The sequence below is a fragment of the Neoarius graeffei genome, chromosome 2 (assembly GCF_027579695.1).
Source record: "Neoarius graeffei isolate fNeoGra1 chromosome 2, fNeoGra1.pri, whole genome shotgun sequence".
NCBI lineage: Eukaryota > Metazoa > Chordata > Actinopteri > Siluriformes > Ariidae > Neoarius > Neoarius graeffei.
The window spans coordinates 97,036,763-97,059,793 of NC_083570.1; the positions used below are offsets into that span (position 1 = coordinate 97,036,763).

General features: G+C 39.4%; 1 protein-coding gene across 1 annotated transcript in view; it reads right to left on the minus strand.

The window, feature by feature from the left end:
* Nucleotides 1-399: 399 nt before the first annotated feature.
* LOC132874501 (sodium-dependent phosphate transport protein 2A-like) overlaps nucleotides 400-23,031 on the minus strand; it is a 61,653-nt gene continuing 39,021 nt past the window's right edge. Inside the window, exons 8-12 of the mRNA XM_060910734.1 lie at nucleotides 17,999-18,098; nucleotides 17,409-17,576; nucleotides 15,626-15,742; nucleotides 4,642-4,766; nucleotides 400-996 (exon numbers count right to left, since the gene is read on the minus strand). Coding sequence (XP_060766717.1) covers nucleotides 400-996; nucleotides 4,642-4,766; nucleotides 15,626-15,742; nucleotides 17,409-17,576; nucleotides 17,999-18,098 — 1,107 coding nt within the window. The remainder of the gene's footprint in view (nucleotides 997-4,641; nucleotides 4,767-15,625; nucleotides 15,743-17,408; nucleotides 17,577-17,998; nucleotides 18,099-23,031) is intronic.

Consider the following 23,031-nt stretch of genomic DNA (forward strand, 5'->3'; position numbering starts at 1 on the left):
ACCAAGGGAGAGGAATCTGTTGCAAAGCTGAATGAACTTGGAACTTGTGAAAACTGTGTAATATAAGAGATGCCTTATTATGCCAATCGCCTTGTTCAGAATGGTTGAGTGACTTTATGATACCTGAGAAACACACCATGACTGTAGAGTATTATTAGGTATTACATTACATTGCATTACACTACAGGCATTTAGCAGATGCTGTTATTCAGAGTGATGTACGACGAGCACACACACACACACACACACACACCCAGTGCCTGGGGAGCAGTTGGGGGTTAGGTACCTTGTTCAAGGGCACTTCAGCCATGGATTTTTCCTGCCAGTCCAAGGAATTGAACCAGCAACCCTTTGGGCCCAAGGCTCCTTCTCTAACCTTTAGGCCATGGAATATTGTTTCTACAGTGGTGTGCTATTGCACCTCTCTAGCCCCTTTAGCTTGAATACTCGTGGCTGTGGAGGCGACTCATCCTGTAATGAATGTGCAGGGTTGTCGTATGATAGTTGAGCCTTTCTCTGAGATGCCACCGATTCTGGTTTAATGCTAGCAGTATCAGGAATGGTGGCAGTTTCAGGATCAAGACTGGCAGCGCTGGATTTGGTGGACTTGCGACAGAGAACTGTGGCTTTGGTAATGAGTTTGTCCATGGGTTTGAGTGAGTGCATCCATAGAGGCAGGAAGTCCCAGTTCCGAAGGCATCGGGGAAGGTGGGTGGGGCTATGTGACTGCAGAAGGTTTACCAGGATGATGAAGGTGGCGACCCCAGCAAATGGCGCTCCCACACCTAGCATAGCATGCCAGCCAGCCAGAGAGAGACCGAAGACAAGTGCAGGGAGTAGCAGGAAGCAGAGCAGGAGGTAGAGCACAGCGAACCACCGGTACTTAGCTGTGCGCTCACCCAATGCCCTCGCCATGCGAATGGGGAGACGGCTGAAGGGCAGCGGGTACCACAGAATGATTCCAAACACATTAAAGAAGAAATGGCACAGCGCAATCTGAGGGCAAAAAAAGGAAAATAGATAAATGTGAACCTCATTCAAAATATGTACAAATTTAACTTAACAAAGGTGATTGTATTTTGTTCACAGTTTTGGTCAGGGTCCAAGCACTAACCTTAACATTAACCCAAATATGTGTACATTTTCAAATAAATACTGTATAGTCATGTAAATGGTTATAAGTTTTGAAGTATAAGACCACATTGTTTAAAAAAAAAACATGCCACATCTCCTTGAAGTCAAGCAGGTGCTTTTTTTTCTTATTATTATTATTTGTGTCAGGTACTAAGAAATGGGAGACACAGGATAATGGCTTTTGCCCTGTATTGTTTGATAAACCATAGTAATGTTAACACATGGGCTATGAAAGTACACTTTCTACCACATTGTTTTTGAGGGCAGGAAAGGGAAAAAAACCTTGATTAATCATTTTGTATGTTTTACTCTCCTCTATCTCAGCTGCACGTCAACATGCTTCAGAGATCATAAGTACACTCACTATCTTTCATTCTGCCATCTCACTGTCATATAGAACTATGCATCTTTCACCTTTATTCAGCAATTTTTTCACCTATTTCTCTAAGCAGAGGTCACTTTTTCTTTTCAGCAGACCTTGTATTTCATTACTCCAGGCTCCGAATTTCTTTTTTCCCCCCATTTATTTTTAGACTTTTCAATCTTGTTACTCCACTGTTATCTACAGTATGTAGCTATAAATGATATAACAAGAAGTCTGGCATCAGTCCAAAAGACCTCCATATGACCTTGTGAGTTCTTGAGTCTTTTTGAGACTTTTGTGATGGGAATGCATTATTGAAACTAAAAAGAAAAGAAAGAAAGAAAGAAAGAAAGAAAGAAAGAAAGAAAGAAAGAAAGAACTGGCACATACTGTATATTACAGAGATCCTTCCAAATCCAGAACACAATGTTGGTTATAATTATGACCAGTGAGGTACTTCATATCAGGGGCGTGTTTAGCCTATTTTTGGGGGTGCTCAAGCACCCCCCAAAACGAGCTCAGCACCCCCTAGCTCAGCACCCTCAAAAACACTGCTTTTGGACGTAATTTTCAGAAATAAGTGCCCTTGCGCACTGCGCAATGAATGTGTGCACGGGCGTGTGTGTGTTCTTGAATTCACCTGTTACGTGATAGTTCTATGAGCAGTAAAATACCTCTCCTCCTTGCGTCCCCTCTGATTGGGTTGCCTGTCCGTGCGAGTGCTTGCTACGACATGGTGTTTTTTTTAACTGGATTCCACGCCGATGAGGAACTCGAAGTAGCACCTGAGTATTACTGGCATAGCGAGATGTGAAGGTACGGACTGGAGTTACAATTGTTAAACACAACACAATAATATGCATAATGCAATATTGATGTTCCCTGGTCTATGAACAGAATGATAAAAACGACATTTATCATCCATATCGAGATACTTTTGTGCAGAGCTGTACAAGTGCTACAGTGCTAGACCACCGTGTGTTAGTCAATTATATTTAATGTAACATAGCGTTTACGTTTGCTTATCATTCACAAATCCAAACCCTGGTCATTGTCTGGGGGGACACTGAAACGTACATGCACGAAGCAAACAATTAAACAAATGACTATCAAAAGAACACTACCAAAATATAACAAATATAACAACAAATGTAAACTAATGTAAACTAATGTAAAATCATAATAATACACACTATTATTACACAATTCACAATAACACATTAATTAACAATTACCACTGTTCAAAATGAATAGCTCCAACATTACAAATGCAGTAGTAGGTCTTGTTTAGTTAAAAATATAACGTAAATATTTGTGTCAGTGGTTGTAAATGTGTAGATATCATAGTTTATTGGGTCAGCTTCTGTTAAAACATTGCATAAGTCTAGTCTTGTCTAGTCTAGTCTTCTTGTCTAGTTAAGTCTAGTCTAAATGTGGAATAAACGTGGAAACACTGTCGTTCAAGCCAGGTGCCTCTGTCAGCTCTGGGGGCTAAGCACCCCCAAAGATCAGATGCTAGAATCGCCCCTGCTTCATATATATGTTGTCCTAATTTTCTTCTTCTTTTTTAAAATTTCTTAAACCCTATGGACCCAGTACCAGGTCCAATAGAACACTGCTATAATTGACTTCTGGTAAGAAAGTTTTTAAAAATGCTGTTTTGGTCAGTTCTATACTTGCCAAAACTTTTGTCGCATCTGTGTATTTTGTGGTATTTCTGTGTTTTTTGTCCAGTTGTAGTCAAGGAGATGTTGAATGAAAAAAGTGGCATCTTTGTGCATAGGACCATTGCTATCATGTTGTCATTCACTGGAATAGTGTTTAGGTCCTTCAGTAAATGTTTTGGTCATAAGGTTCCCTCTTTTCACTGTTTGATCTAGAATAAACTTTAGGCGAGGATTAAAAAAGGAAAATTTCTCCTTTCACAATTTACTCAGGCATAGTAACAGTTACAATGAAAGGTAAGATGTATAAGACAGTAGTGAGACCAGCTGTGATGTATGGATTGGAGACCGTACCCTTAACGAAGAGACAGGAGGCAAAGTTGGAGGTGGCAGAGTTGAGGATGTTAAGGTTTGCGATGGGAGTGACAAGGTTGGACAGGATAAGGAACGAGTACATCAGAGGGACAGCACAGAGAGCTTGGGAATTAAGCTAAGAGAGATGAGACTGAGATGGTATGGGCACATCCTGAGAAGAGATGCCGAGCATGATGGAAGGAGAATGTTGAGGATAGAGCTGCCAGGCACACAAAAACGAGGAAGGCCAGAGAGGAGATACATGGATGTGGTGAGAGAGGACATGAAAGTGGCAGGTGTGGTAGAGAAGGATGCAGAAGACAGGGAGCAATGGAGATGAAAGATCCGCTGTGGCAACCCCTAATCGGGAGCAGCCAAAAAAAGAAAAAGAAGAAGATAGTAACAGTTACGATGTTACTGACATTGGAAATATATGTTGAGGTCTTATATATCTGTCAGTAACAATGTTGAGAGCACCAGCTCGAAACAGCCTCCAAACATGGCCACTCTAAACTTGTACAACTCCCAAGAATCTCAGCGCCCCCTGTCTCCTGCATATTAATTACACCTGTTTCTCATTTCTTCCTCAATTAGCTACGTTACTTAAACCCCTCTCTCAGTCACTCCAGTTACAAAGTATTGTTCACTGTTCATCTCCTGTTGTACCAAGCCATTTACTTTCTGCCTGTCTTCTCGTTATCTCGACTTTGTTTACATTCTCTTCTCATCTACACTGCTCTGTTTGCCAATTGACTGACCCCTGCCCATTACTCTATGATTCTCGTCCTCTGATTTGGCTTTGTTTCCAGTTTGCTTCACCCGCTCTCCCCTGCTCCTGCATCCATAATTGCCTGCATTCTGACAATATCCATATAGACCATAATTATGGATATTGAAATGATAACTGTGGAACTATTTTCGATTAATTTTGAGTATGTCTGTCATGGCAAGCCACACCTCCCAGGACTCCAGACCTTAAGAGGTGAATAGAAGAGCCCAAATCAGGATGCACTTTTAAGTCCATCTTAGACCTGGTGACACTGAAGAGCCCTTGGTGTTTTTAAAGTTCACATTAATGGACCTAAGCTGAAAGCCCTAAAGCTTTCAGTGCCTATAATCTCATACCTGACAGGCAGCAGACAGCTTGTCTCCAGGGCTTGCCAGCGCAGCAAGAATAGCAGTAGTAGTTGTGCCAATATTGGAGCCCAGAGTCAAAGGGTATGCCCTCTCCAGACTGATCACTCCAAGCCCTGGATCAGTCAAAGGTCACAGGTGAAATGGAAAATTAATGAACTAACAACAAGCAATAACATTTCAACAAGGTTGCGATAGATAGATAGATAGATAGATAGATAGATAGATAGATAGATAGATAGATAGATAGATAGATAGATAGATAGATGTAAAATTACAAGAACTACTGCTCTTACTAACAAGCAAATGAATTGCTGCTGCTAACAAGCTAAAGAACCACTGCTGCTGCTAACAAGACAGAGACCTTCTCAAAATTCAACAATGGGAAAATATGATAACGCGACAGGTTTAATGCTGATTAAAAAGTAACTTGTGAAACTCCGCTTCAGAGAATTGGAAAGGATTTGTTGCTTCAGGTAAAGTGCTGTATTTGTTTTGTATCTGCTCATTTTAATTTGCATAGATGGCTTTAAAACTTGGACTTCCTTTATGGTGAACCACAAATCAGAAGCACTTCTATAATTTTTGCAACAAGTTGGGAGAGCAGGGATATGAAAACGAAGAGATGGTTATGCGGTAAACAGAGTTGATTATGGCTTTTCAACTCTCCGCGTTTTTTGCCATTTTACTTCTTTCTGGTTGTCATCGACAAGAGTTAAAATGTGGCTCCAGTCATATAAGCACTTATGGAAATGGTCTGGAGAGCTTTTCATTTCATGCATCATGGGCTGAAAATCAGCATTTTTTGGTTTTGGTCAGTGAAATATTGGCTTGTTCATCTACATTTCTCTAATGAGTTTATTGTTCCTGCCCTATTGTTTCTAAAATGTGGGTTTGTTCACAAAATAGCCGTAAAAAGAAAGTGTCACAAGTGCCCTTGTGCGTACTATGCTAATTCTGCTGCAACATTCCATGTTTTGTTGGAAGGTGATTTAGTCTTCAAACTCAACCCTGGTCCAACAAACTTTCAAATTGACACTATTGTTACTACAAATTTTCGATTACAAAGGTCGCATTCTTTGAACACACGTAACACCACTTGTCTCATAAATGTGAACATCAAGAAGACAACTCCTCACTTCTCTTCATTCATACGATTTGGGACATGGAATGCTCATTTGTTGAGTAAAAAATCTGCTGCAATTTGTGATCTTATAATATCTAAACGCTTAGACGTCCTAACCATCACAGAGTCCTGGCTGTCTGTTGATCACCATGGCAATAACACAATTGCTGAGATTCTCAATAGTTTAAAGTTCTATGATTTTCATCATGTTCCTCGTGTCAATTGAGCTGGAGGTGGTGTAGCCATTTTTCTGCATAAGGGGTTTATAGTATTCAAGAATGTGTGCCAGTCATTTTCATCAATGGAATATATGGACATAACTCGTCCATTGAAATCCGTCCGTTAGGCTTATTACCATCTACAGACCTCCTCAATCCAAAAAGAATTGTACTACACCTACTACCTTTGCTCATGAATTCTGTACGCTTCGAGAGAGTACACTACTGTTCAAAAGTTTGGGGTCACTTTGAAATTTCCTTATTTTTGAAAGAAAAGCACTGTTCTTTTCAATGAAGATCACTTTAAACTAATCAGAAATCCACTCTATACATTGCTAATGTGGTAAATGACTATTCTAGCTGCAAATGTCTGGTTTTTGGTGCAATATCTCCATAGGTGTATAGAGGCCCATTTCCAGCAACTCTCACTCCAGTGTTCTAATGGTACAATGTGTTTGCTCATTGCCTCAGAAGGCTAATGGATGATTAGAAAACCCTTGTACAATCATGTTAGCACAGCTGAAAACAGTTTAGCTCTTTAGAGAAGCTATAAAACTGACCTTCCTTTGAGCAGATTGAGTTTCTGTAGCGTCACATTTGTGGGGTCGATTAAATGCTCAAAATGGCCAGAAAAATGTCTTGACTATATTTTCTATTCATTTTACAAATTATGGTGGTAAATAAAAGTGTGACTTTTCATGAACAACACAAAATTATTGTCTGGGTGACCCCAAACTTTTGAACGGTAGTGTATATCACTGTCAAATGAGTACCTTTTGTCGAATGGAGATTTTAATTTTCATATGGAACTGCCTGATGATCGTAACGCAGCAATGTTCAAGGACATTTTAGAATCCTTTGGTTTGAAACATGTTACAATTCCTACTCATCGCTGTGGTCACACATGAGATCTTCTTATTGACCAACAAGATGATGATGTTCTATCTAACTGTGTCTGATTTACCATCTGATCATCACACTGTCCTCTGCTCTATTGCATTTGAGAGATCAAATGTATCAAAGGTACAATTCAGGTACAGAAAGCTCAAGACTATCGATATCGAGGCCTTAAAAGAAGATATCCATAAGTCAACAATATGTTCAAATACTACCTGTACTGATGTTAATAATCTCATGGATTTGTACAACAATGATTTACAAGAGCTTATTAACATCCACGTGCCAGAAATGGTCAGATCAGTAACTTTACGTCAAAATGCACCATGGTATAACAACTCTTTGACATCTCTTAAACACCTAAAACGTCAATGCAAATGGAAATGTCATTCTTCAGGTCTTGAGGTGCATCGCCTAATGTATAGGGACACTTGTCAAGAGTATACAGCTGCACTGAACTCTGCTAAAACAGATTATTATACTACCTTGATTAAGGATGCTGATCAAAATAAGCTGGTCAATGTTATTGATAATCTGTTTGAAGTCAAAAGAAAGAAAGCACAACTTTATTCATCACACACTTGTGAAATTTCCTCTCTGCATTTAACCCATCTGAAGCAGTGAACACACACATGCACGCATACCCAGAGCAGTGGGCAGCCACGCTAACAGTGCCCGGGGAGCAGTTGGGAGTTAGGTGCCTCACTCAAGGCCATCCCATATTAACCTAACCTGCATGTCTTTGGATTGTGGGGGAAACCAGAGCACCCAGAGGAAACCCACACAGACACGGGGAGAACATGCAAACTCCATACAGAAAGGCCCTTGCTGGCCGCTGGGTTCGAACCCAGAACCTTCTTGCTGTGAGGCAACCATGCTAACCACTACACCACCGTGCCGCCCAAGTCAAGTCAATTCCTCCATTACCAACCTATGAATCTCCACTGTTACTTGCCAATGATTTTAATGACTTCTTCTTGTTCAAGGTCCAAGTACTGAGGGAGGGCCTGCGGATGTCAGGTTTGAGTTCATTAAATATTACCACTGCTATAAGTTCATTACAGTGTCATTCCTCATTATCCAAATTTAACACTGTCTCAAACAACAATGTCATAGAGCTCATAACGAAGTCAAAACCTAAATCATCCTCTCTTGATCTGGTACCAACCAGTATCGTTAAAAGACTGGCTGATGTTATAGCTGACCCAGTTGCAAGAATTATCAATGCATCACTCTCATATAGTATATTCCTGAATGCTTTGAAGAAAGGGATTATCCATCCATCTATTAAGAAGCAAAACCTGGATTGTGAGGTATTTTCAAATTACCATCCCATCACTAACCTCGCTTGGCTCTCAAAGACATTAGAATGAGTAGTGTCCTCTCAGCTTCTTGATTATCTCCAGGAGTATAGTCTCCTTCCAAAGTTTCAATCAGCCTACAGATGTTTTTATAGTACATAAACTGCTCTTCTTTGAGTGTTTAAGGATACACTGACTGCAATTAACAATCACCAGGATGTGGTTCTAGTTTTGTTAGATCTCTCATCTGCATTTGACACTATAAATCATTTGCTACTTTTGGAAAGGCTTCACCATCATTCTGGAATTGGTGGGACAGTGCTCAAATGGTTCAGTTCCTATCTATGTGATCATACACAGTCAGTGAAGATCAACAATGTGTTATCCTCTGAAAAGAAGGTCATTTATGGCATACCTCAAGGTTCTGTATTGGGCCCACTGATGTTTACGCTGTTCTTTGCACCCTTAGAAGATGTTGTGGTCTCCCATGGTTTAAAATGTATGATGTATGCTGATGACACTCAACTATATGTTGCTGTTAATTCGAAAGGAGCTCGTCCTGCCATACTTTCAAAAATTGAGTCTTGTATTATGGACATTCTAATTTGGTGTACGAAGAATGGACTTGCTTGTAACCCAGAGAAAACAGAGATCCTTCACCTGTCATCAAGTCTTGCTAGACATCATGATAAAATCCTTGGTCTTAGTTTCAATGGCATTGATGTTGCAACTTCAACTTCTGCACGAGATCTAGGAGTCATCATTGACTCACATCTTCAGTTGACAAAGCACATTATTAATGTCTGTAAACAGGGATTTTTTGCTTTGAAGAACACTGGGAAGATCAGACAGTACATCAATCAAAGTGATTGTGAACGCATGATCCATGAATTTATAACATCTAAGCTGGACATGTGCAACAGCATATTGATTGGATTGCCATACAGAGAATTGGACAAATTACAGCGTTTGCAAAACACTGCAGCAAGACTTGTTGTTAAAGCTAAAAAGAAAGATCATATAACACCAATATTAAAATGTCTACACTGGCTCCTAGTCAAAGCAAGGATTGACTTTAAAGTCTTTCTTATTGCTTACAAAGCTCTCAGTGACCAAGCACCAGACTATATTAAAGAACTACTTGAAGAACACAAGCCTGGTCACAAACTGCATTCTTCTACACAGGATCTGCTGGTAGAGCCTCCCACAAGATCAAAGACTGGAGAGAGGGGCTTTAAAAATGCTGCACCAAGACTATGGAACAGAATTCCATATAACTTACATCAACCTAAAAGCTTAAGCAGCTTCAAGACCTCAGTAAAAACACATTTATTTCAGTTATATTTCACTTAATATAGTCATTTTATAGAAATTATTGTATATATTTCTGTAATTCAACAATGGGAAAATTTAACAATAGGAATTTTATTATAGTTATCTTATTATCTTTTAATATTAGTACATTATTTATAACTGTGGGTGGTAAAAGAGAACAACTGGACTTGCTTGAAGACATTTCACCTCTCATCTGAAAGGCTTCTTCAGTTCTGTCTGACTAGTAGGGAGTATCAGGTATTTATCCTCTCATGGATGAAAAGCTCATCTAAGGTGTCGTTGAGTCATCCTGTTGGTGTGGGTCACTGGGGGCTGGATGTGAACGGCCTCGAGAGTCGTTAGGGTGATCAATAATGGATTACCCGTTAAGGTGATCAATGGAATGCTGATTCTCTCTGTCGTCCTGTGAGTCACTGAAAACAGCTGGGTTTTGGTGTGCATTCAGGCTACATCCACACGACAATGGCAACGAGATGTTATTTAAAAAAAATATCGCGTCCACATGGGCAACGATCAGTAAAATATCAGGTCCATATGGCAACGCAACGCTTGCTGAAAACGATGCAATACACATGCCACACCTCTAGGGGCGCTGTAAGATGGTCCCTTCGGAGACACCAGAACAATAGAAGAAGTACGGACACATGCGCATAAACTATTATGCGCGAGACTTCATATTAGCCACAAAGTCAGAAAAATCTGTTCGTAAAATTACATTATAATGACCAAATACAATGAAAAGTATTTTTCCAGTCTCACCTGTGAAAAGTAATCCCATGTGATCTCATTTGGACGGTAAACCTGTTGGTACAGTTAAACGCAGCACATGAATGAGGCATCTTTATTCTCCACTTTGACCCATCCAATATGGCGGCGAGGATGACGTATGATTCTACGCGGAAGGCGGCGTCTTTAATGGTCCGGAATAAATTGAATGCTACACATTGATGGATTAATTTGTTCTTCTACACCCTTTTTGAGGAATGTATTGTAGGACTTAAACCAACATCTGAAGAGGTGAGATCGCTCCTTTTTTCCCTATTTTTGCTGGCGGGATTGACTCTGCCCTAAGAGCTATTCTCTCTCTCTCTCTCACTTTGCACCATTACACAATAAATATTCACAGTGAAAATATTTTGTAAGCGCGTTTCATGAACCAAGTTATAGGATTTGTTGACAACTCGCATCGAGTTCGTTACACTTCTACCCGGCGTGAAGCACTCACAGTCATGTGGTTGTGACGTCATCGTAAACAAATCCGTTCTACTCATCCAGATGACTTCGCAACGGCGCCGTTGCCAGATCTTTCCACTCTGGAACCCGTTCTCAAAAGATTGCGTTTTGGGGCACCCAAAACGCCGGTGCTGTGTGGACGCCAGGCCTAAACGATAAACAATTGTATCGGATTCACCTGAATCCGTTGCCGTGTGGACAGGGCCTCAGTTGTCTGGGAAGTGTGCCAAGGACTGCATTGTAGGTGGCTGATAAATGATGTCTTAGACCCCCACCTCTGTTCAGTGATGGCCGTTCCGGGTTGACAAAAATGGCTTCTTTAACTCCTCGCTCATACCAACGATCCTCTCTGGCTAAAATGCGTACGTTGCAATCCTGAAATGAGTGTCCTTTGTTGTTAAGATGAAGGTAGACAGCAGAGTCCTGGCCTGAGGAACTGGCTCTCCTGTGTTGAGCCATATGCCTGTGAAGTGGTTGTTTTGTTTCCCAATATATGAGTCCGTGCATTCCTCACTGCACTGAATTGCATACACTACATTGTCCTGTTTGTGTCTGGCTATTCTGTCCTTAGGGTGGACCAGTTTCTGCTTCAGGGTGTTACTGGGTCTGAAATGTACCGGAATGTTGTGTTTGTAGAAGATCCTCCTGAGTTTCTCAGATAGACCAGAAATGTAGGGAATGACAATGTTCTTGCATTTGTTCCTGTTATCCTCCTTATCCGTTATGTTCCTTTTTCCGCTCTTGAAGAAAGACCAGTTGGGATACCCGCAGTTCTGAAGTGCTTTCTTGATGTGATTCTGCTCCTTCTCTTTTCCCTCTACCATTGTAGGGATGTTCTGAGCCCTGTGTTGCAAGGTCCTAATGACCCCCAATTTGTGTTCCAGTGGGTGGTGAGAGTCGAAGAGTAGGTACTGGTCTGTGTGTGGGGGTTTCCGGTAGACCTCGATGCTAAGGCTTCTGTCTTGTCTAATGTGTACATCACAATCCAAGAAGGCTAGATTATTCCCACTGATGTCCTCCCATTTATCCATGAGAGGATAAATACCTGATACTCCCTACTAGTCAGACAGAACTGAAGAAGCCTTTCGGATGAAAGGTGAAACATCTTCAAGAATCTTCAAGCAAGTCCAGTTGCTCTCTTTTACCACCCACAGTTACTATGACCTGGATGACTGAGAATCTTCACAGACATACATTATTTATAGGTTATATTACATTATAGGTATAAAAAGGAGATATATATATAAAGATTTTAAGGTGTTTGAGGCAGTTGTATTCGGAGACCTAGGGTGCGGCATTTTTGGTTTGTTGTGCTTTGAGTTATTGACTGCAACTGCTTTTAAACACATATATTAACTTAAATACATATGTTTACTTTTTTTATCATTTTTATTGGTGTGGTAATGTTTTAATTTCCTTCTATTTTCTTTTTCTAAGAGCATAGAGACTTTGTTTATATGCTCCAAATACTTATTATAATAATAATAATAATAATTATTATTATTATTATTATTAGAAGTAGTAGTAGTAGTAAATTACATGCAAGTAGGACAATATAAAATGTATAATTGTACTAAATACATGAAACCAAAGATAGCACAATGAGGTGTAAAACACATTACCATTGTGGTCCGAAGAAAATTTTCAGGATGACGCTATGTTGACTGTTTAATAATGTAATTAACTATATTATCAAAACTAAATTTGTACAGATAGCACCAAGTTGAATGATAATAAACTTTAACGGCAAAAAAAAGGAACCCTAAATTGTTTAGTTCTGTTTCCAGTTGAGAGTATGCTGTGCGCATTCTGGCTGCCACTTCTCACTGGAGCTTTTTCATCTCATCTCATCTTATCTCATTATCTCTAGCCACTTTATCCTGTTCTACAGGGTCGCAGGCAAGCTGGAGCCTATCCCAGCTGACTACGGGCAAAAGGCAGGGTACACCCTGGACAAGTCACCAGGTCATCACAGGGCTGACACATAGACACAGACAACCATTCACACCTACAGTCAATTTAGAGTCACCAGTTAACCTAACCTGCATGTCTTTGGAGGAAACCGGAGCACCCGGAGGAAACCCACGCAGGCAACATGCAAACTCCGCACAGAAAGGCCCTCGTCGGCCACGGGACTTGAACCCGGCCCTTCTTGCTGTGAGGCAACAGCGCTAACCACTACACCACCGTGCTGCCACTGGAGCTTTTTATTTTCATCTCATCTCATCTCATTATCTCTAGCCGCTTTATCCTTCTACAGGGTCGCAGGCAAGCTGGAGCCTATCCCAGCTGACTACGGGCAAAAGGCGGGGTACACCCTGGACAAGTCGCCAGGTCATCACAGGGCTGACACATAGACACAGACAACCATTCACACTCACATTCACACCTATGGTCAATTTAGAGTCACCAGTCAACCTAACCTGCATGTCTTTGGACTGTGGGGGAAACCAGAGCACCCGGAGGAAACCCACGCGGACACGGGGAGAACATGCAAACTCCACACAGAAAGGCCCTCGCCGGCCCCGGGGCTCGAACCCAGGACCTTCTTGCTGTGAGGAGACAGCGCTAACCACTACACCACCGTGCCGCCCAGCTTTTTATTTTATTTTCCCTTTTGTTTTTTTTCTTTTTTTTGCTTGCATAGTTTTGTTTGAGTGTTTTGTCCGCCGGTTGTGGTGTAGCTCCAGACCCAGTTTTGGGTGTCAGTTCCCCCCAGGCCTTGGTTTGCCATGGGTGATGCCTGTGCTCCTGGCTGTGGACTGCAGTGAGCTCGTTGCTCTTTTAACATCAGGGTTGTCCAGCGCTCTGTGCAACGTTGATTCTGTACTTGCTTTGTGGATCCATGGCACAATGTTCCGAGTGATGTTGCCCAGCGGCATTGAAGCGGTTGTGCAGGCAGTGTGGGATTTATCTTCATGCACCTTTTGGTGGGACTGTGGCAACTACACCATTGGAATGACATCCTGACCTTCTTTTGGTGGACTTTTTTTTTTAATTGTAAAGCGACCTTGGGTATGAGAGGCACTATATAAATTCAACTTATTATTATTATTATTATTAAATTGCTAGCTGGATATAAAAGGCAAGATACAATAGTATTATAATGCACCCAAGAGTAGCATCATGTAGTTGAGCACTACAGAAAGATCACATCAAGAACCCTATGGCAGAACATGCAAAAGGCTAACCATCCACCCATTATCTGTAGCTGCTTATCCTGTACAGGGTTGCAGGCAAGCTGAAGCCTATCCCAGCTGACTATGGACGAGAGGCGGAGTACACCCTGGACAAGTCGCCAGGTCATCACAGGGCTAACACACAGATAAACAACCATTCACACCTACAGTCAATTTAGAGCCACAAATTAGCCTAACCTAATATCTTTGGACTGTGGGGGAAACTAGAGCACCCAGAGGAAACCCACACAGACACAGGGAGCACATGCAAACTACACATAGAAAGGCCCTTGTCAGCCGCTGGGCTCGAACCCAGGACCTTCTTGCTGTGAGGCGACAGTGCTAACCATTATGCCACCATGCCGCCAAAAGGCTAACCGCAGACCAGTTAAATTAAACTGACCAAAATAATCTAAAACTGCCCACTGAAGGCAGTTAAATAAATGCCTATTTACTTTGTGCTTAAAACTAGAGAGAGACTGGATTGACCAAAAGCTGTTTGGCAGATCATTTCACGACTTAATGACATTGAATACAAAAGTTTTGTGACCATGGCTGCCAGACTTGGGTATTGCCAGAGAGTATCGACTAAACCTAGTGTAATGAGTATGGATATCTGTCACTCTAGTTCTGTCATGCTGCAAGTACGGTATGAAGGTGAAAGGTGATTCAGGGCTTTAAACAGATGAGTTACACCAGTAGCGCTAGTGTTATATACAATACAGAGGCTAGCATATGAAAGCAACTTAATTGGCTGACTCACAGAACACAAGGCTAAAGAACCCTGTTAATTAATCTGTTGCATTTGATGGAAAGCTCTTGGTAACTCGGACACTCATAAGAAGCACACTAAATATCTTTACATCTTTTCTTTGCCATACTTCATCTAATTTCCAGCCTCATTAAAGACAAAAACAATAGATTTGTTTTCATGCTAATTGTGGTTGTGCCTGGTCCAGGGCCAGTCACGTGGTTCCACATACGGTAATGATTCTGTTCTTATGAAGCTGTGAAATGTGAGGTCAGTGGGTTTGACTCATTTGGCACAGCAGATCCTCTTGTTAACAATTAGACTTTGTGCACTTTCTCTGGAAAACACCAAAGCTGAGATGCAAATTAAAGTTTAACTAAGGGTTGCTGATGGATCTGTTCATTAATTTGTGCTTTTTCATCACTTTTATTATTAAATATTCACTCTTTGCTCACGGCTTCAGGCCGACATGTTCATGGCGTTCTGATCTTCGGACTCGGGCCATGCAAATGATTCTGAAGGTTTTTGTGACTGTAAATAATAATGATGTCCTAACCAATGATCCGTACATGACTATTATTATCCCTATATTTGCAATCCTTTGTTATAATTACCGTTATAACAAGAACAACTGGAAAAAAAAGATAAATTGAGCACCATGCCAGGCTTCGGATTGTTTTAATTAATTAAGCAATGGACTGAGCAAGCAATGCACCAAGGAACACTGAGTTTGTTTTTACGGTATAGATTTAATGTCTTGATTAAAATACAAGCCTAAAGTTCATTCATTTCACTGAAGTATATTGCTAAATGAGCAGCGTAGGATCCTGTACTGATCTCCTAATCCATTTAAATTATCTTATTTATTGGTACCTTTGATTGGAGCCATTTATATTAAAATTAACAGTGAGAAGTTCATTTGTAAGAATGCTCACCAATGAGTGGTGTCATGGCGGAGGTGAAGACTGAACTACTCTGGACCAGGAAAGTCATTCCTGCCCCGACAATCATGGCCACGTATCCTGCCAGCCAGCCAAATGGGTCTGGGAAATCTGCATATTAAAAATAAAAAATAAATTAATAGGGATGGTGTGTTTGATTTACAAATAGTTAAATTTCAAGACAGTCAAGTCACTATGATTTAGCCCTTTTATTCTCTTCAGCACTGGATGTCCTATTGAGCCTCTTTGGCTTTATTATATAGTCTCATTATTATTATTATCGCCAACTCTTGTTTGTTTGTCTGTCTTGTCCCAACATAACTCAAAGTACTGAATGGATTCTGATTAAATTTTGAAGAAAGGTGGGTCATGGGTCAAGGAACAACTGATTAGTTGTTGATGCAAATCCAATTACGTATGTGGCTTGGTGGAGGTATGCGCTCAACCAAATGGCTTTCTCGTTTTAAAATGATTTAGCATATACATTTCTTAATAGTTTCACTGTAGTTCCTGAATGATTTAGAACAGTAACTGAATAATTACTGAAAACTAAAAAGTTAATAGATCACTGTACAGTACACCTGACCATCACACCCATACGTGAACCTTCCCCAAACTTTCAAAAACACAATTGTGTAGAATGACTTTGAATGCTGTAGGATTACAATTTCCTTTCACTGGAACTAAGAAGCCCAAACCTGTTCTAGCATGACAATGCTCCTGTGCACAAAGAGAGCTCAATGAAGCCATGGTTTCTCAAGGTTGGAATGTAAGAACAAGCATCCTACAGAGAGCCCTGACCTCAACCCCACTGAACACCTTTGAATTGTATAAACTGGAACACTGACTACATCCAAGGCTTCCTCACCCAACATCAGTGCCTGATCTCACAAATGCTTTTGTGGCTAAATGCGCAAATTCTCATAACCACATTCCAAAATCTTGTGGACAGCCTTCCCAGAAGAGTGGAGTTTATCATAGCAAAGGGTGGAATGGGATGTTCAAAAAGTAAATATGGGTGTGATGGTCAGGTCTCCACATATTTTTGGCCATATAGGCACATGTTGGCATGCAGATGCCTTGAACTCTAATTCACTTTTCTCATTTGTTCAATAATCATTCACTTAGATACATAGCTGTTTATATTGATGTTGCTGGATGGGTTATGATCTGGAAGGTTCTGGAAGGTATACATCTCAGATTCCACTTTTATTTTTAAGAAAGCAATAAACCATGGCATGGCCTGCTGATCAAGGAAAATAATCAACAAATGGGTGGTGTGATGTGACCCAATCCAAAACAAAGTAACTGTTACCAGCCCAAAGTTAATTATTAGCTCATCTGGCTGGCAGGCAATTAATAATTAATTATATTATGGATTAATAAATAATTAATCCATACAAATCACTTTTTGTCCCTCAATTCTTCACTGATTTTGATTCTTTCTGGCATGAAGGTAGAGGTACCTAGGGTGCATATTAATGAAGTTATGGACTAATTAAGCCTTAATGAGCAGTTCAACAAAAATTGCTTCTTCTTGGTCAATTCCTTGCCATTTTGGATTCTTTCTGGTGAATAGGCCAGAAAATTCCTAGGGTGTCAGGATTCCTAGGGTGTATATAGCATATTTATAATGCTTGTATATAGTGTACAGTATATAGCTTGCAACATTTATTGTGCAAGATGGCCCACTTTAGATCATTCCTTCTGGAATAGACTGGGCTAGAATGAGCTACACCATCGTTCACCAAGTTTCTTACAAAAAAAAAAAACAGACCTGTGTTAATGACCATTTGAATGACTCGTGCCACTTGACCATTTAGGACTGAGTTGAGGACCTTGACAATGAAGATAAGGCAGGAACAGAGCACCACGAGAGATCCAGCCAGGAGAATCAGACCCACAGAAAGATCAGACAAGTCAGTCTTGGCAAACATGTGCCAACCTACAGCCAAAAACATGCAGGATAGAAGAGTGGAGGTTAATAAAACAAAGTGCTTGGACACACTACAGTAACTTCATTAAAAACAGAGGAGGAAGCATGCCCTGGTTTGGCATGATGAATAGTGGCTCGAATTAATGGTGATAAATGTGTTTGGAAAAGAGAATTTGGAAAAGGACCAAAGCCATTAGAGAAAAAGAATGCTAGTTAATGGCAAAGGTCTCTCTGAGATTGGCCTCACATCATAAAACTTTAATCACACCCTATCAGTTGATGACCTAATTAGAAATTCAGGACATGAAAAATGTAACATAATGGAATGAATTAAATACAAGAAGCAAGCAATGATGGTGTATTGACTGAATCCTTCAAAAGAATGTATTCCCATATTGTATTCCTATTCAGCTCACAGAGATTATACGTACACCTCTCGGCATTAACCTGTGCGATGAGATCACCATCCTTCCCACAGTGCAACACTGAGGAACAATTCTGAGGAGCACTCACTGTCACATTCACTGTTGGCTAGACAAAGAGACAGAATTAATTATAAAGTGTCATTTACATTTAAAATTAGATGCCTTCTCTGCATCCAATTCTCCTATAAGCAATCATTAAGATTTAAAAAAAAAAATCAATGTATAGGATAGAATTTTGTGTGACAAGATCAAGCAGTAAAACAGAACCAACAGTACATCAAGTATAAACATAACAAGTGATTAAGAAAAGGGGTGACAGCAGAAGGGAACCGTCAGGGCCTTCTAGGCCTTCAGAGAAGCCCAAACATATCAGCATCTCATCTCATTATCTCTAGCCGCTTTATCCTTCTACAGGGTCGCAGGCAAGCTGGAGCCTATCCCAGCTGACTACGGGCGAAAGGCGGGGTACACCCTGGACAAGTCGCCAGGTCATCACAGGGCTGACACATAGACACAGACAACCATTCACACTCACACCTATGGTCAATTTAGAGTCACCAGTTAACCTAACCTGCATGTCTTTGGACTGTGGGGGAAACCGGAGCACCCGGAGGAAACCCACGCGGACACGGGGACAACATGCAAACTCCACACAGAAAGGCCCTCGCCGGCCCCGGGGCTCGAACCCAGGACCTTCTTGCTGTGAGGCGACAGCGCTAACCACTACACCACCGTGCCGCCCCATATCAGCATTTCAAATGTTATATTTCATTTCATTCATTCTTTTATAATTTCATTATAATTATTCTCTTCTAATTCGGCCTGATTTTCTATCAAATTTGCTTCAGAAATGAAAGGGTTACTGTCCTGAAAACATTAGTTATCCAATGAGATTTTTTTTATTTGTTGTCTCTAGGCTGAGAAGAGTTTAGAGCTGGCTCACTCATTGGTTAGGACTTCATTGCCGGGACAGAAGGCCATGGCAGTGTATGTTTATATAGGAAGTGACAGATGAATTAACCAATCGGATTTTGATTTATAGTGGGAGGAACCAAAAATTTATCACCCTAGACCTTCTCAAAGGCCAACACGAGCTTAAGCGTGAGTCGGCGCTATCAGCGCAGCAGTGAAGTCACCTTCCAGCTGATGTAGTGTTCATCAGTAGTGTTAGCGAATGCTAATAAAGCAGTCAAGCCAGTGCTATCGAGAGCAAGTAGCACAGGCTAACAACCGAGAAACTAAGATTTCTGTCTCCAGACTCTTCTTTCACACACACTCACGACAGTATTTTTCACTCAGAGTTAAGTATTCATTTCCCTGTGTAATTTACTTAATTACTTTTAAAATCAACATCAATAACTACACACAACGGAGCGACCTGGCAGCCTGCCACTAATCCCTTGCAAAATCCTTTGCCTTGGTGCTTTTTGGCTGAGCACAAGTTTTGGCTGAGCTCAAATCCAAGCTCTAATAGTAACAGTTCGTCACTGGGTGACAGTCCTATTCAGATTATTAATGTCTTGACTACTGAAATACAACTAATTCAGCAGACATACTTTAATGAAAGTAAATATTTATTCAGGTCCAGTGGCAACCAATGTAACTCCTAAAGTTGCATTCATATTTACTCAGGGAAAGTTGATCGTCTGGGCTTCCTATACAAATTAGTAAAATCATCTGCATGAAGGTTACATCTCTGAGGTTGCCAGATGTTTCTGAAGTAAAAGTGTGTATGATGGTTAGTGCCTAGTCCTCTGCATTTACACATAAGCACTTGCCTTTAAACTTAAAAGCAATTTCTTCTAAAATGAAGGATTCTTCTTCAATTGGGGAACTGAAAATATGTACTGATGAAAGGGTTTTGTTGTTGTTTGCCATCGAATGAACTATGATCTAATATAAAAGGAAGAGATCAAATTGGAAAAAAAACCTGAAAAATAAAAAAATGCCAAATAGATGATACTGTATATGAATCAGAAGATTGCAAGCATTGAAATAACATCTAATAGGAGTCTAGCATATTGTCAATCTGTACAGTACCAGTCAAAAGTTTGTACACTCCTGTTCATTCATAGGTTTTTCTGTATTTTCTACATTGAAGAACAATATTGAAGACATCAAAACTATGAAATAACATCTGGAACATGGATGAAATTAAGTGGTAAACAAAAAGTGTTCAAACAACATGTTTCATATTTTAGATTCTTCAGTGTATCCAGCATTTACCTTGATGATGTTTTGCACACTATTGGCATTGTCTTAACCAGCTTCATGAGGTAGTCACCTGGAATGCTTTTCATTTAACAGGTGCCTCGTCAAAATGTAATTAGTGGACTATTTTCTTGCCTTGTTAATGCATTTGAGATCAAACAGTAAAGAGTAAATAATAAACATACAGTAAATAGCCCTATTCTACACCACAACTGTAGTAATCCATATTATGTCAAGAACCGCTTGATTAAGTAAAGAGAAATCCATACATCATTACTTTAAGACATGATGTGGCTTTTAATTAATAGAAATAAATAAAAAAATTGAATTAGACCGAAGGTATGTCCAAACTTCTGACTGGTACTGTAGCTTCCCTCATCAAAAATAAGTATACTTCAAGTTCATTTTATTAAGTGTACTTAAGTAAAGTTAAAGTATATTTCTTTAACCCTTTGATGCAAAACATATGCGCACCCCTTCTAATGCACAACATGGGTCAAAAATGACCTGCATTCATTTTCCAGGTTATTTCATGCTGACTGAGTTTTTCTTTGCTCTATCTTTTGAAATCAATTTATTTTATGATTGAATATTCCAAGTATTCTTTAAATTTCTTGTTTTTAATTACCACAAATCATTAATTTATTTTTTCTTTCCTACTTTATGAACAAAAATACTTTTTATATTACTACACATGGGTCATCCAAGTGTGATTTAAAATTAAATATTATAATAATAATTTGTTTCAAGTAATTACTTTAGCAGTGAATGGGGCCAGTTATTTATTTATTAACTATGTAGTTAGCTAAGCCAAATACAATAAAATTAGCTAACTAAAGTAGAATATGTCAACAGCTAAGTAGCTAATAGTAATTACTTGTAACTTTCTGACAAGTAATCTACTCACTCTCAAGGTAACCTAAACATAATCAATTTGTTTCTAAGGTAATGTTAGAACAATTGAAAAACATTACTTCCATGTATTAGATGGGCAAAGGGCGCTGTGCTGAGCTGTGAAATGTCTGACACAAGCACAATTCACAGTTCCCACCAAACGCTGGAGTAAATGCATGCAGGTCGTTTCTGACCCATGTGTGTAAACTTGATGTAGAATTACAAAAGCTGTGCTTGTTCATAACTTAAGAAAGGAAAAATAAAAATGATGATTTGTGCTAAACAAAAACAAGATATTTACTGCATATTTGGAAAAGTAAATGACAAAATGAATTGATTTCAAAAGTATATCATAGAAACACTCAGCCATACATGAAATAACCCGGAAAATGAATGCAGGTCATTTTTTACCCATGTTGTGCATTAGAAGGGTAGTGATACAAAAAGGGTTTTTATTCAAAAAGTAAGAAAGGGAAAAATAAAATAAAGATGTATGATGATCAAAAACAAGTTAATTGAGGAATACCTTGAATACTGAATGATGGAATTAATTTATTGCAAAGATATAGAAGATAAAAACTCAGCTGGGTCACTTTTGACCCATGTTTTGCATCAAAGGGTTAAGTATACTTTTGTGTACCAAGTACACTGATATCAATGTACTTACAGTATACTTGTAAGTAAACTAATCTAATACTTCTTGGGACTAAATTGGCCCACTCTTAGTTTATAAAAAGTATACTTTAAGTCTAAGAGAAGTAAACTTTGAGTATACATCCAGTATTTTTTATTTTGTACTGCAAGTATACCACAAGTAAACATATATACTAATAGTTTACTAGTTCTATAATTGTAATCCACTCTTTAGTTTACAAAAGCGTACTTCATAGTACACTGGAAATATATGGAGTTTACTTGTTTTATACTTCTAGTCCACTTTTTAGTTTACTAAAGTATACTTTATAGCATACTGGAAATATACTATTAGTTACTGGTTATATACATCTTGTCCTCTTTTTAGTTTTGAAGTATACTGCAATTACCCTTCTAGGTATACTATTAGTTTTCTAGCCCTAACCCTTACCTCATGCACACTACCAGTAGACAATTTGAGTGTTTTGTACCTTAAGTTATAATGAAGTTATAAAGGTAAGAATTCACAAAGTTTAAAAGAAATATACTAGAAGCACACTTGAATAAACTTCTTTTTTGTAAGGGCATAAATAATCCTTGTAGTAATTACCACAACTTCTGCAAATTTGTTTTTATTTGGTTTTATATGAGTAATATGGGCTCCATAATGATTATTCAGCAGCTTATAAAATAACACTTGACTAAATTAATTGAGGTCATTAAATTGTAATGTGTGCATGGAATATTACATCACCCTTTTAATGCACTAGTCTGAGTTGTTGAAATAATATAACAACTCCAATGTTTCTGTTAAAGCTTTCAAACTGATATCATGTGTGAAAAAATGGGCTTAAGTCCAAGTTCAAGTTCAACTAGCACACGTGCATAATGATTATGGACACAGCAGCTTTGTATCAAAGGGCATTGTGTTATAGGACAGCTCAGCACGTCCACATGCCCAGGACAGCAAATACCGAGCATACCATGAAGAAAGGCAAGTGGAGAGAGATAAATACAGCATACTGTATTTATATTGTATTCTGTAGTATCAGTATGGCATGACTCATAACAGGAAATAACCAGCCTGTATAAATGAATCTTTTCCAGGATTTCTACATGATGAACAAGAGCAGCCATGATTGACAGAGCTTCACTTTCACCTTAGTATTGACTTGTGAAACTACTCTGTGTGTAGACAACACTCCACACAAAGTAATTTCATAAGTCAATACTCGACGGATATTTGCATAGCACACTTCGAGGAATTTTCATGCTTATTGGAAGAAATCTTTAAACGGTGG